The 12,802-nt window shown below is 39.4% G+C and overlaps 1 protein-coding gene across 6 annotated transcripts in view; it reads right to left on the reverse strand.

Moving 5' to 3' along the window:
• Window positions 1-12,802, reverse strand: part of LOC122419374 (myc box-dependent-interacting protein 1) — a 53,323-nt gene that overhangs the window by 4,179 nt on the left and 36,342 nt on the right. For all 6 annotated transcript variants that reach the window (XM_043433871.1, XM_043433870.1, XM_043433868.1 and 3 more), the window contains exons 2-4: window positions 5,977-6,112; window positions 507-697; window positions 15-287 (exon numbers count right to left, since the gene is read on the reverse strand). In XM_043433871.1, the coding sequence (XP_043289806.1) occupies window positions 15-287; window positions 507-697; window positions 5,977-6,112 (600 nt within the window). The remainder of the gene's footprint in view (window positions 1-14; window positions 288-506; window positions 698-5,976; window positions 6,113-12,802) is intronic.

Below are 12,802 nucleotides of genomic sequence, written 5' to 3' on the forward strand. Positions count from 1 at the left end.
GTTACAAAACATACCTTGGCGCTTTCAACGTGGAAAACTTGTTCCGCAGCGAACAACGTTTGTAGATTGGTAACAAGGAAGAGAACTCGTGAGTCGTAAAGTGCCGGTAATTCGTCGTGAAGTTCCGAGTTAAGCTGCTCGTACGTACGTTTAGCTTCCTCGAGCAATTCCTTCCCTCGCGTCACCTTCAGTTCGTCCCTTTTCTTTGGATTACATTGTAACGACTGGAAGTTATGCCTTTGGCCGTCGTAATCGACCAATTTTCTACCTCGCTTATCAATCTTTTTCTGTAAAATTAAATATCCTTATTTTCGATTGACAGTCAATGGAAGTGTTTATTATTTTGTCGGCCAATGTGAAACAATCACATTCAAATTAGGCCGATTCTCAAAAACCCAGAAGCATTAATTTTGCTATAAAAGTTTCGTAAACGTTCAAAAAGTTTGACAGGAAAGAGTCGCGTTTGAATTTATTTATCAACGAATAATGTTCCATGAAAATCTTACCCTCATCTCGGGAAATTGGCTCTGATATGTATTCAACGGCACGAGGACCTGGTCGGCGAGTTTGTGAGTAAAGTCTTGCCACAGCATGTCCAAATTCTGTGCCTGTACGTAGAGTAGATCGTGACCGGTCCACTGGCTCTCGTAAATCTCGTTGAGCGAGTCCATGAGGGTCTTCGAAGCTGCTTGAACGGCTGATGACGATACGTTGGACATGCACAAGACACAAAAGCGTTTTCATGATTGCTTAACAGTTTGGCCTTTGAGTCGATCGAGCAAGGAAAATGTCACGAATTGGCACGTCAATGGGACGCTGCGATTCAGCTTTATACATTCGTTTCAATGGATTATTCGCGAGCTATATTGATGTCTGTGCGTTTGTGTACAGCGACGTGTACGAAGTCAGAGAAGTAAATTCGTCGACTGCAATATTTATTCTAATACTCAACATTATTTTTACGCTTTTAGGAAAGTGAGCGATTCTTAAGACGCTGAAGTTTGCAACGTCCAACGAAATTAAAAATTGGTCAATTACAAATGTTTTTTTCGATCATTTCGAGTCAGCAAGTTCTTCGGAGGTTCACGAAAATCGGATGAACCGTGCTCGCGCATGCGGGGTGCAGAAAAATACGCACAAACAGATAAAAAAATTTCAAAGTGACGCCAATTCCGTGCGAATCCGCAACCGCGCTTAAGATCCCGACGACTTTCATTCTCTAAACGGTCCTCGTAACTCCACATCTGCGATCGAGTTTTCAATCAAATTGTGCCTGGATTTAAGGCAGGTATTCGGAGCGCGACAGGTATTTGGAGTTTGTTTTTAGTGTCATTCTCTCTCACAAACGAGCTCGTAGCGCAAAGTATATTCAATCAAAGAGAGAAGCTACGACTACTTTCCTGGCCTACTTACAACCGTCCCCGAGAGTGCATTCACCTGGCTTTGATAAAGCCGCCATGCGATGAGCCTTTGCCCCTATGTAACGCGCTATTGAAACTCGCATCGTTAGAATTCGTGTTTTGATTATTTTCTTCCAAAAAAAAAAATTGGCCTTTTAGTTACTTGAGTACACGAGAAATAATGAAAAAGTTGAGGAATCGAACGTTCCATGAATCCAACGATCTTTCGACTTCCAAACGACGATTTCTCTTCGACCGATGACAGCGAGTATTAGTCATAGTTTTTTTCTCCTCCTGACGCGAGTCCATGCTTTGTTCTTGCATGCCTCGACCTATCGTGGCACTTTAACGTGTTGACGTACGTCAGTAGTCTTCGGTGATCAAATCCAAGTCAAAAGTGTGAATGGCAACGACAGAAATATACACGTTTCTTATCTTTTGAGTACATTTTTCTTTATATTAGTCACGAAATGGGATGTCGAGTATGTTCGGTCGGTCGATTTTTCTTATCAGTTCTGATAATTAGTATGAGCAGGGATGGGTGATTGTTTAAAAATATTTTTCAATAATCAGACTTTCCTCTCCGTAATTTTGTTACGAGAACAAAAATAGTTCGTTTTTCGAATGGATTTCCATCGATTTTCATCCAGAACGGAAATTAAAGAAATTAGATCGCTGCGTTAAAACGCTGCAGACTGAAATAGCATAAACATCGAGAGAAAAATACACTCCGACGACAAAACACTTGAAAATTGACGTGCTACCGCGCCGTTCTGCATAGCCAATAAACTCATCGTATAGCCTGAACAAACACCTTCCGTAAATTCTATTCGTTCTGTTTCTTCGTAGCATAATTGTGCATTACTGCAGAAGGCGGAAGAGACCTGCGGGGAGGGAGTGAGAAATTCATAACGCGGATATATTTACGCGGACTGCTCGTTTATACGGGGATCGCGTAGAACTTTTTGAGCAGTGTACGAGTCGTTCCATTGAAAATCGTCGCACATTTAAATCTTCAAAATTTTATAGTCACAGGCACTCGATGAATTCCTGATTCATTGGTTTTATTTAAGGTAGATCATGCCCGTAGGACCGTATTTTATGATTGTCTAAATTGGGTCGATTTTTACTTCCTTATTAAAGATATTATCACTCTAAATTAATGTCAGAGTTATTCATTCAAAATTGTAAATACATCTTTTCAACTCATCTTTTGGCGAATGAAATTACAAGCCATTAATTAATCGAAGATTCATCACTGATCGAACCCCAATTTTCATTCGTCCTGGGGAAAATACTACAGTTTTTTATCTTAAAAATCGCATTGGAGAGCGCAAAGGGAAAACACTGAGGGAAATGGATCAAGAAAAAAAGGGTTAATAATAAAAAGACAGAAGGCTGTGACAGGAATGGGCCAAGCCAAGACGAAACAAATATCTTTATCACTAGCAAGACAAACGTTTCGAATTTTTGCCCAAACCTTTACCTCATTGTTATTGTGTGCTTTTTTCATAAACTTCGTAAGAAGCGTTCACTCGTTAAAGGGAAATTTGAACACGTTTATCTCAATAACCAATGAGACGAACCCTTTAAAATTTGATATGCGTGTCAGTCGACTGCTCATCGAAACTCTGTGTAAATTTCAAAACTTTCAAGAAAATTGTTTCGTGCATGAACCAACTTAAAGTCACTGAAACGAAAAAATCATTTTATTTTTTGTTTCAACCTAAAAACCAAGGAAAAAAATTCAATAAAAACTCATCGCTTGTGGAGTAGTTGAGGATCAAGTGAAGCCTGAAAAATGGAGATGCCGTTATAATAATGACGAAAGCTTTCAGGTCCGCATAGAGCTTCCGATAAACCAGAACTGCATTGATATTCAAATTTATCTTCCAAGGTCAAATGCACACAAACATGTCGCATTGAAAACAAAAGTTCTCGATCCAAAATTCGATAACCGCGTTCGCCGGAGTTTGCAGTCCACATAACCGATCGACACGTGCCGCCTCGATATTCCTGCCGCGGATCATAATCCATAAATTCGATCGGGAATGACCCATGGAATACTCGCGTACAGGTAAAAGTTTCACAATAGCTGGATTGTCTGTAAATGCGTGTGCTATATATAGAGCCGCGGTGGCTCCGATTTGACCCGAGAAGAACGCAATACACCGCACTTCGTACCGCAGGAATTATGAAGAAGGCGTTACAGGTATACGGGCCTGCAGATACACGTGATACAACGAATCGAAGGGGAAAGCGGCTCTCGCGGTTTAAGCAAGAAAAGGTGGTCGACCTCGTGGCTCCCTTCTTCATCGTATTTTTTTTCTTCCTCGTTTTCTCATAACGCTGAAGAATAATCGAAGAAATTTTAGTGAGAAATTGGACGCTTTTCGGAGTGACAATGCTTCGCTACTTTCGATGCGCGGTGTTCGATAATTTCATTCCACGATTCTCGTGGTGGGTTCGAGATGAGCGTAATGTAAGAATTGCTCACTTTCGAGCCCGAGGACTTTCGTCCACGTGAAAACTACGAGGAACGAACCGAATTTTCCTCGTTTTGGGTGCTGCTCCCCAACGACAAAACCTCAGTACGGGAAGCTTCGCGATGAAATGAATGTTTTGCTGTTCATTTGTTTCTGAAACTACGAGCTCAAGAGTTGGCACATCAAATTGTGTAGATTCGAACCTGTCGCGTGGCTTTCGAAGGTGCCGGATCCAAGAGTTCGACTACGGTGGAGTTTGCAACGTTGGAGTCCAACGAAATGAACGAAAAAAACATTTGTCATTGATGGCCAATTTTTTATTTCACGAAGTAGAGGTGCAGCTTGAAAAACTACGAATTGCAAATTCGGATGGAAACGAAATTGGAGAATTACTGGAATTATTGGAGGCTTTTTTAGATCGTTTAGTTGGACTCCAACGTTGGAAACTTCAGCGTCATATGACAACGAACTGATATCGTTCAACGAAATGATCGAAAAAAACTCTCAAATAATTCCAGTAATTCTCCTATTTTGTTCTCTGCCAAATTTGCGATTCGTAGTTTTTCAAGCTGCACCAACGATTCGTGAAATAAAAAATTGGTGAATTACAAACGTTTTTTTCATTCATTTCGTTGGACTCCAACGTTGGAAACTTCAGTGTCGTCAGCGTCATAGAGTTCGTCACTTTTCGCTTCGTTTTGACGGTGCACGTGCAACGTCAAAAAACCATGTATCAAAGGCTGCAAGTCTCGTAACCGCTAAATACGTAATGAATTGTGAGAGTCTCGTGACAATTCGACTATGACGAGGAGAGCCTCCCGCTTGTATGTACAATCCCGTGGTGCTTAACAGTGAGAAAAAGAGAGAACGGGGTCACGGTGACGCAAGGTTGTGCCCACCTTTTTATCCCGCGAGCGATTGCTACTGTGTGCATGTTTGTGCGTGTGTTTGTTCCTCGACAACGACTCGTATTTCACGCCCTCGTGTTAATTCAAGTCGCGCTCTATAAATACAGCATCTCTACGAAGCGTAGATTGTATCGCGTTGAGGTCGCAGCTTTATCCAGTCGCGAAGATTTCGTTTTTCCGTTTCTCCTTCCCGCAGTAAATAGAGAAGCAGAGAGAGATCCTTAAGGGGGAATATCAGTGTGAAAAAGGAGCTTGGGCGCAAAAGAGGATGGCGGACTAATCGCGGCGAGAACTCGTTTTATATCAATATTCAAGTTGCATCATTCAATTCCTCTCAAAACTTTGAACGCGTTTTTCTCGAAACCATGTTTTTTGACCTGACTGACATCAAAACTCTGTCAAATTTTGCCCTATCGACTTCATTCGAAAAGGATTCTCTTCAGATAACTTATCGCTGTGGTTGCATCGCACAGTGTTTTTTTAAATCGTTTACTTTTTTTTATTAACAATTTACTGCAAAATTGTTGTGTAAAATTCGAATTTTTTTCTAATCGCCGCCATTTTTTCTAATCAAAATTTTCAAATTTCCTACGATGCTGCGATAGCTACGCTGTTATTATTTAATAATCTTCTTTTGAATTTTTCATTTCAGATGCTTTTGCGACCGCTCCTCTGCTTAATAAAATGTACTAAAAATAAGAAAATTAAATTCCTTGTATACTTCACTACTTCAATAATTAATACACAAAATTTCAAATAATCTGATCGAGCCGTTTTTTCGGAAAAAAATTCCAAAAATACCTCATTTTTCAGCCTCTCACACTGATATTTCCCCTTAAGGGTACATCGATGATTTTGAGGGAGTGTAGATGCGATGATTGGCCGATAGGAACGACCGCACTGAATCTCCCATGTCGAAATGCAACAAAAATTCCTCTATTTCGAACTTCTGAGCTTTTCAGTGGTCGAACGATCATAGTTTTTCAAAAATCGAGTTCGAGGGTCTCGAAAGAGGCCCAAAACTATTTCGCGGATCAAGGATACTCGGTCGATCCAGCCAAGAAGTTTGAGAGTTGAGAGTAAACGCGTACGACGACGACAAAAAATAATGGTAATTGGAAATTCATTTTTACTGAGAGCATTTGCAGGCGATAAGAAGGGAAGAAACTTGTGGAAACTTACCTCGAACACACCTGATGTAATTATTGAATTCCTTCTGAAGTCTGGTAGCGGAATTCTGTTGCCTGGTAAAGTTTTGCAAGTGTTCATCGAATATATCGTCGGCAGTCCTGTCGACCTTGCCCAAATTCTGAAGGAACTGAAACAGCAAAATGAAAACAAAAAAAAAACTTTAAAATCTTTGAGGTTTGAAAACATTCGGTAAAAATCGCTCTTTGAGTGACGTTAGGAAAAAATATTGTAACAAGAATACCGTGAAATTTTGATCGGTTCGTTCGGAGTCGTGGGCGATGCGAGAGCCAAAAATTTGTTTTTATGCGTGGGCATCGAGATAGGGAACTCGCGACAAACTGGCTAGTGAATCGTCGTCGTTTTAGCATCGCCTTATAAGTACTGCTACGTTTCTTTCGGGCGCTTATTGTGTCATGCGTGCGAAAGGAAAGAGAACGAATTTTTATACCGACGAGCAGAAGTTTGAATTTAATTTTCGTTAAAATTCGCAGTTGAAGTAAAAAAAATTATCATCAATTTTCAACGTGCCTGAAATTCTTCATTTTCGCGTCCTATCGGTGAACTGCAATTTTTTTTTGGAAAACGAAGTTTCTAAACGCTTCAATAGCTGCACGAGGAACGATAAGAGATTCAAGAGATAAGAAACAATAAATGTCTGAATTTATAAAAATAAATAAATAAATAATAATAAAAAATACTTTGCCGATATACGCGCCGCAGGAGTTTTTGCTGGCCTTTCTCCTTGTCAAGTCGTAATCGAGGAGAGCAAATCGGCAACGTCAAGGAAGAGAGAGGGGAGGGGGAGAGCAATATTCGTCGTCGCGACGGTTCGTTGCACCGGGAAATTTCCTACAGCGGGAAAAATGCCAGAACTTTAACATGTTTCTGGTGGCAATTGCCGTCGTCTACGAAGATCAATTGCGGATTCAATTTCTACGTAATAAATCGGATGACCAGGATTTATTGAATTTTTCGAAAATTTACATAAAATATTTAGCTTAGCGTATGAAATGATTCAATTTGTGTAGAAATTAAAATATTGAGACGAATCTCCCGCTGTTGTTATCATTTTTTCTTGGGCTTTTTCAAGATTTTTTTTAATTAACAAGTTCTATTTATTGAGCTGTTGAAATGGCGGAAAAATTTTGAAGGTTCGAAAAACGTCGAGGTTCAGTCTCTCCAAAAAAAAATGGAGACGGAAAATTTTTGAATCTGAATTCAAACGCGACCCCACGCTCATTGGTTTCATTTTTTGATCGTTTCATTTTTGAGTGTGTCTTTCAAATCCATTTCTCAAATCGTGCGTGATCCTCTTGACCGAAGGTGCGAGTCAGCGACAGATTTAACGAAGAGAAACTAATGTAGGAGGTGCAGCCCCGACGTTACGCAATTTTTTCAGCACGCACAGTTTTAGTGTTGAGCGTCCGTCCAAGTGTGAGATTAGCCACTTTTTAACAGCTGTTTTGTTTTCCCTCATTGAGGTTTCTAGGGCGTCGGGTCGAGTGAGAATTGGAAAAAAGTTTCACCCACTTGAAATCTCAATCACGCAACCATTTGGAAGTAAATAAATGGGGTATACTTTTCAGTCGTTGATCATCGTGGCTTTTCCATTTCAGTTTTATAAACAATCGTCGATTTTCTAAAACATTGATATACTGAGCTGTGCAGACGTTTCGTCACGCAACGGAATCGACGAATGGAAGTTTTTCTCAGTAACTTTATCGAGCAACAATTTATTATTGAACCCCATTTAAAAAGTAATCCTCAAAGAATTTTTCAGGCCCTGCTCGTTCGATTATCTCGAACAACATCGCCCCGAATCAGCAGTCCAGACACTCGATACAGATCGATAAAAATACAGTCGCGTTAGCGATATTTTCCACCGCGTAACATCCGAATTATTCTATTATATAGAACTCGAAAATACTCGACACGAGTCCGGAGCACCGAGTGAAATTGTACGTGAGTAAAATACGAATTCATTCTTTTTTTTTTTGCTTACATCGAATGAAACGAGATTGCGAGAAATTGCTAAGAAAAAGCCTCACGTATTTAGGGAAAGTAAAAAGGTCCGTTCCGTGACTCTGCGAAGTCAGAGCACAGGAAGGTTCTTCAAGGCGACTTGCAGACATTTATTAGCCACATTTTCAATGGATTCACTAAGTAAAACGAACTCGATTCAGAGTCAGTGATGAATGGATCTATTGAGTTCGTTGGAAATTTCTGAATCGATTTAATCCGCATGAATAGTGTCAATAAAAGTCGTTCATAACGAAACGTTTTACTGGAAAATTGTAATTTTATCGCATGCTCACATCGATTCGGTGTCATAAACCTCGACATAATATCAAACTGCGAAATAAAAGAAAAAACAATAAAACAAAAAAAAAAACAAAATGAAATTCCGTTAGAATATCGAGACAAGGATGAACACAGCTCCGACTCGATGAACGTTTATCTACAGTAAAATTGCGACAAGATCCATAGATAAGCTGTTCCGTTATCAAACGAAGGAACCTAAACGCGTGTACCTGATATTGCCGATGCAATCTGCAGCTTATTATTAACGATAAATTTTTTCAGACCTTTTTGGCCTCCGAGTTACGCGAGATATTTCGCTAACGGTAAATTTACAAGCGCGAAGAGTGCGGGTATTCACGAGGAAAAAATATTCCAACGACGAGAAGTCAAAGTGTCTCGTACATTGTGCAAAGGGTTTTGTGTTTCCTTCATTCTGCGCTGTTCAATCGAATCTTCCACATTTTTTTTGCCCTTTTTCCCTGTACTCAGCGATCGTCGAATAATTCTGCAATAAAGCGAGAATCGATTGGATGAAAATGTCGTTGAAACTGTTGCTTCACACGGTGAATTATATTTGAAAACAATTGTCGAGGTTCGATAATATATTTATCGATGAAAATTTAATAGTCGAGGTAAACGACGTTGCAGCACATTGCACATCCGAATTGTGCGAAAACGCTCCTGCCAGCACGTTCGTTTATACGTACGTGCACCGCAAATGTTGGCGGTGCAGCGCTCCTTATCTATAATTAGCAGCGAGTATGCCGGGATCGTCTATTTCAGAAACGATAACTACCCCTCGGTAAAGAGAGGTTACGCACCTCGGGCTAAGAACGTCCTCCGCAGATAGAGGCAGCGATACATTGAGTAAATCTTTTGCACTCTCCACGATCCCGTGCGCCTCGAGCACGCGTTGCACCAAGTTTTCCAAAGAGTTCCGAGTACAGTACGGAAATAGCCGAGGGAAATCACGCACGTTCGATTGCTTTAGCGATATATATACCTCGGACATTTCTATCGGATGCTAAACCTGCAAACAGCCAATTCCGAAGTCCGGAGCGAAGCTGAAGGCAACAGGATCCGTTCGGAGAGACTGCGAATATTATTCGTTCGAGTAATTTCGATGGAGTTGCTTGTTCAGAGGAATTTGGTGGAAGGCTTTCAATTTCAAAGTGAACGTGGGCTTGATATTTGTAATTTGTAACTCGAAGCGACGAAATCATTTAAACTCGAATGCGGGAGCGTCTCGCTTATACGAAGATTGTTGGATCAATTTCCGAATAGATCCAATTTCTCGGTCTAAACTGCTGGCGCGGGATTGGGGAAGGGACGCTCCGGAGAGCACGTGCGGACTGAAGGAGTCGCCGGAATCATCAAAATCGCAATCTCGCAAGGGGAACTTTAACAAAACAAGAAAGTAAGAGAATACTTGTTTCTCTTTATAATTTAGCGATTATAGGAAGCGTCCAACGCTCTCGGAAAAGAAGTGAAATAAATGAAGCAAAAGTTTAATATTCTCTGCGCCATAGAACAGAAACGATGTATGGTGCTTAAACAGCAAAAGATAAAAACGGCGATCGTTTCCTCATCGCTGTTACTTTCACGGATAAGACACTGCTGGGATGATCCACGATGTTTCACGCTCGAAGAGAGTAAAAGTGATTCGAAATGAGACGTAATAGTTCATCGTGATGCCCCGAGAACGCGAAGATTCCACAGCTCATACATTCTCGTTACTTTAGCCATGAAACAGATGAACACATGTAACGGCAAACTTTTTCAGGGGTCTACCCTAATTTGGATTTTCAAAAAATCGATTTTTTTATTGCATTTTTTGGAAGTGTACATATTTTAAAGTGTCATTAAAATTTTATGAAGATCTGAGCAGTCTTAGTGGACTTTTGAGCGACGTTTACTTGGCTTTCTTGTTTTTCTCGAAATTACTTAAACTATTACGAAACTATTCAACCGATCCTTACCAAAATTTTACGACATCTTCTTTATGGCTGTAGCTGTAGCGCGTATCACACGAGTTTTGGGATTTTGAGTGGAACTATTTTTTTTGCAAAAAACGATGAAAAAAGTGCTTTTTCGTAGTTTTTGGAAAAATGGCCGCCATTTTGTCATTTTTGAAGAAATCGAAAGTCGTATGGTATCCGCTTTAGCCATTTACCTATCGAATTTAAAACCATTTTTATTTTTTTTCTCTGATCATCCATTCTGTTCGAAAACTGAGTATAAAATGAATATAAATAAATTTATTAAATATTTTAAGAGCGTATTTTTTAGCCCCAACACTTTTTGTATCCATATTTATAATTTATACCGGTAAAAACCCATCGTGAAAATAGTCTTTTTTTGCCCGTCTAATTATATAGGGTAGAGCCCTTCGTACGAAAGCATTTAACCTCGCACAAGACTAATCACGCATTCGTTGTTTTCGTTTCCTTTTGTGTTCAAATATAAATTTGTATTTAATTTCTTCATAGTACTCATCGACTGTAAAAAGATGAAATTGATTCTGAACCGTAAATAAGGACTGGGCGATTAAGTTGCACGTTTAACTCACGATCTTTTCTTGCCTGACATTGCGAACCGATCATATTTTCGGAAAATCGTTTACAGTGAACAGCAAATTCGCGCGTCACAATCCAACTTCATCGAAAAAAAGAAGTGAACAGTGTCGAGAGAAGGTTCCGATTGCAGACACATTGGCTAACGAAACAAAGAAAGAGAATGAAGAGAGAGAGAGAGAGAGAGAGAGAGAGAGAGAGAGAGAGAGAGAGCGAGGGAAAAGCCTACGCGAAATTGAATCGGGCCGAATGACTTACGCGTCGCTGTTGTATGCATTGAGCTGAGATAAGATAAGCAACTATACATGTGAAATTCTGCTTTTTTTGTTTCTGTCTTTTTCGATCGGACTCCAATACAAAGAGGTCTTTTACATGGCATCTTTTTTGCTTTTGGAACATGGCTTCCCTTTTTTCCTCTTCGTAATGAAGACGAAATTTGAAGATTCGAAAAATTCGCTAGAATTCCTCGATCCCCGAAGCACTTCGTAGTGTCTATATTAGGGTAATGCAAAAAAAAATCGATATTTTTTTCCTCGGAGCTTCCACGGAAATCGTTAGTACGTAAAAAAGTAATTTTCTTAAAATTTCAGATTGAAAAAAATAATTTTTAGACACTGCTCAAGCCACTTCGATATTTTCCTGTTTTTCTCAAAAATCGCGAAGCAAACATTTTTTTTGCTCTCATAGCATAAAGTGTTAGAAAAATTGGCATCCTGTACAAACTCAGATAGTTTGTAAACGAACAGTTTGGAAGTAAAAATTTTTGCGATTTTGCAGTCATTATTAACCTATACATTTATTTCCCATCATAATTTAATAGAAATATTTTACTATTTTTTATAACAAATGGGAAAACTAAGAAATTCCCAAATTATAACGTCTTTTGCGGCGAAATACCGGACTTTGAAACAGAGAATTTGAATTCGACAAAATTAAATGATTTTTTTTGCAAGATAGTTTTACCCCTTCTTCTGGAAAGACGACAAGAGTAGTTATTTGTAACCACACGTTTTTTAATCTCATAATTTATAGCTAAATATACATGCAGAAAAAAGAAATAAATTATGCGAAGTAGCCTTAAAATTTTTTTGAGAGTGATAAAATTTTATTAGATTTGTGATTCCATGGAGCACTAACACTTTCTGCTGTGAGAGCAAAAAAAAATGTTTGCTTCGTGATTTTTGAGAAAAAAAAACAAGAAAATATCTAAAAGTTGCTTGAGCACTACCTAAATATTGTTTTTCAATCTGAAATTTTGGCAAAATTATTATATTCCGAGTGTCAAAATGAAAAAAGTAAAATTATGGAATTTCAAATCGAACAAATTCTTCGTTCAATATTCGAAACAATTTTAGTCAATTTCTCGAATATTTAAAAGCAAAAAACAATTCCGGATTGTGTGACGTTCAAATGAATGATTAAAACCAAGCTTTGTGTTCTTGGAAAACTGTAATGGTTGAACAAAAAATAGAGGATATAAAAAGTTGGCCACGGAAGGAAGCCGGCTACGCACTACGAGCGAGAAGTTGTAAGACCACCAGGAAGAAAACGACGTGAATCGGAATGTTGGCGCGGGGTGCGGACAACAACCTCTCATGGCTCGTGTCCGAGATCGAGTATCAAGCCTGTTTCGTTCGCACCGGCCAATCCCAAAGTATCCAAGGTCCTCGATTCGTGGATCAAGCAGTTCGGGACTAATCAAAAGTTCGAGAGCTTGTTGCCAATCGATTTTTCATCGTGCGACCGCGCGAACCCTGAATTCGTGCTATTTCATCACTTTTTCCACGCGTCATCATAAGTGAATGCACATTATCGTCGTTAAACTCGAGCTATAACTCCTGAATCTCATGCAATAAGATCGTACCCGTTAAACTTCGCAAATGTCATCAATTTTTCTCGAATCCTCGTGAAGAAAGAATCTTCATGATGATCTTTCATGAAGA

Source organism: Venturia canescens, chromosome 1 (genome assembly GCF_019457755.1).
Source record: "Venturia canescens isolate UGA chromosome 1, ASM1945775v1, whole genome shotgun sequence".
Classification (NCBI taxonomy): Eukaryota; Metazoa; Arthropoda; class Insecta; order Hymenoptera; family Ichneumonidae; genus Venturia; species Venturia canescens.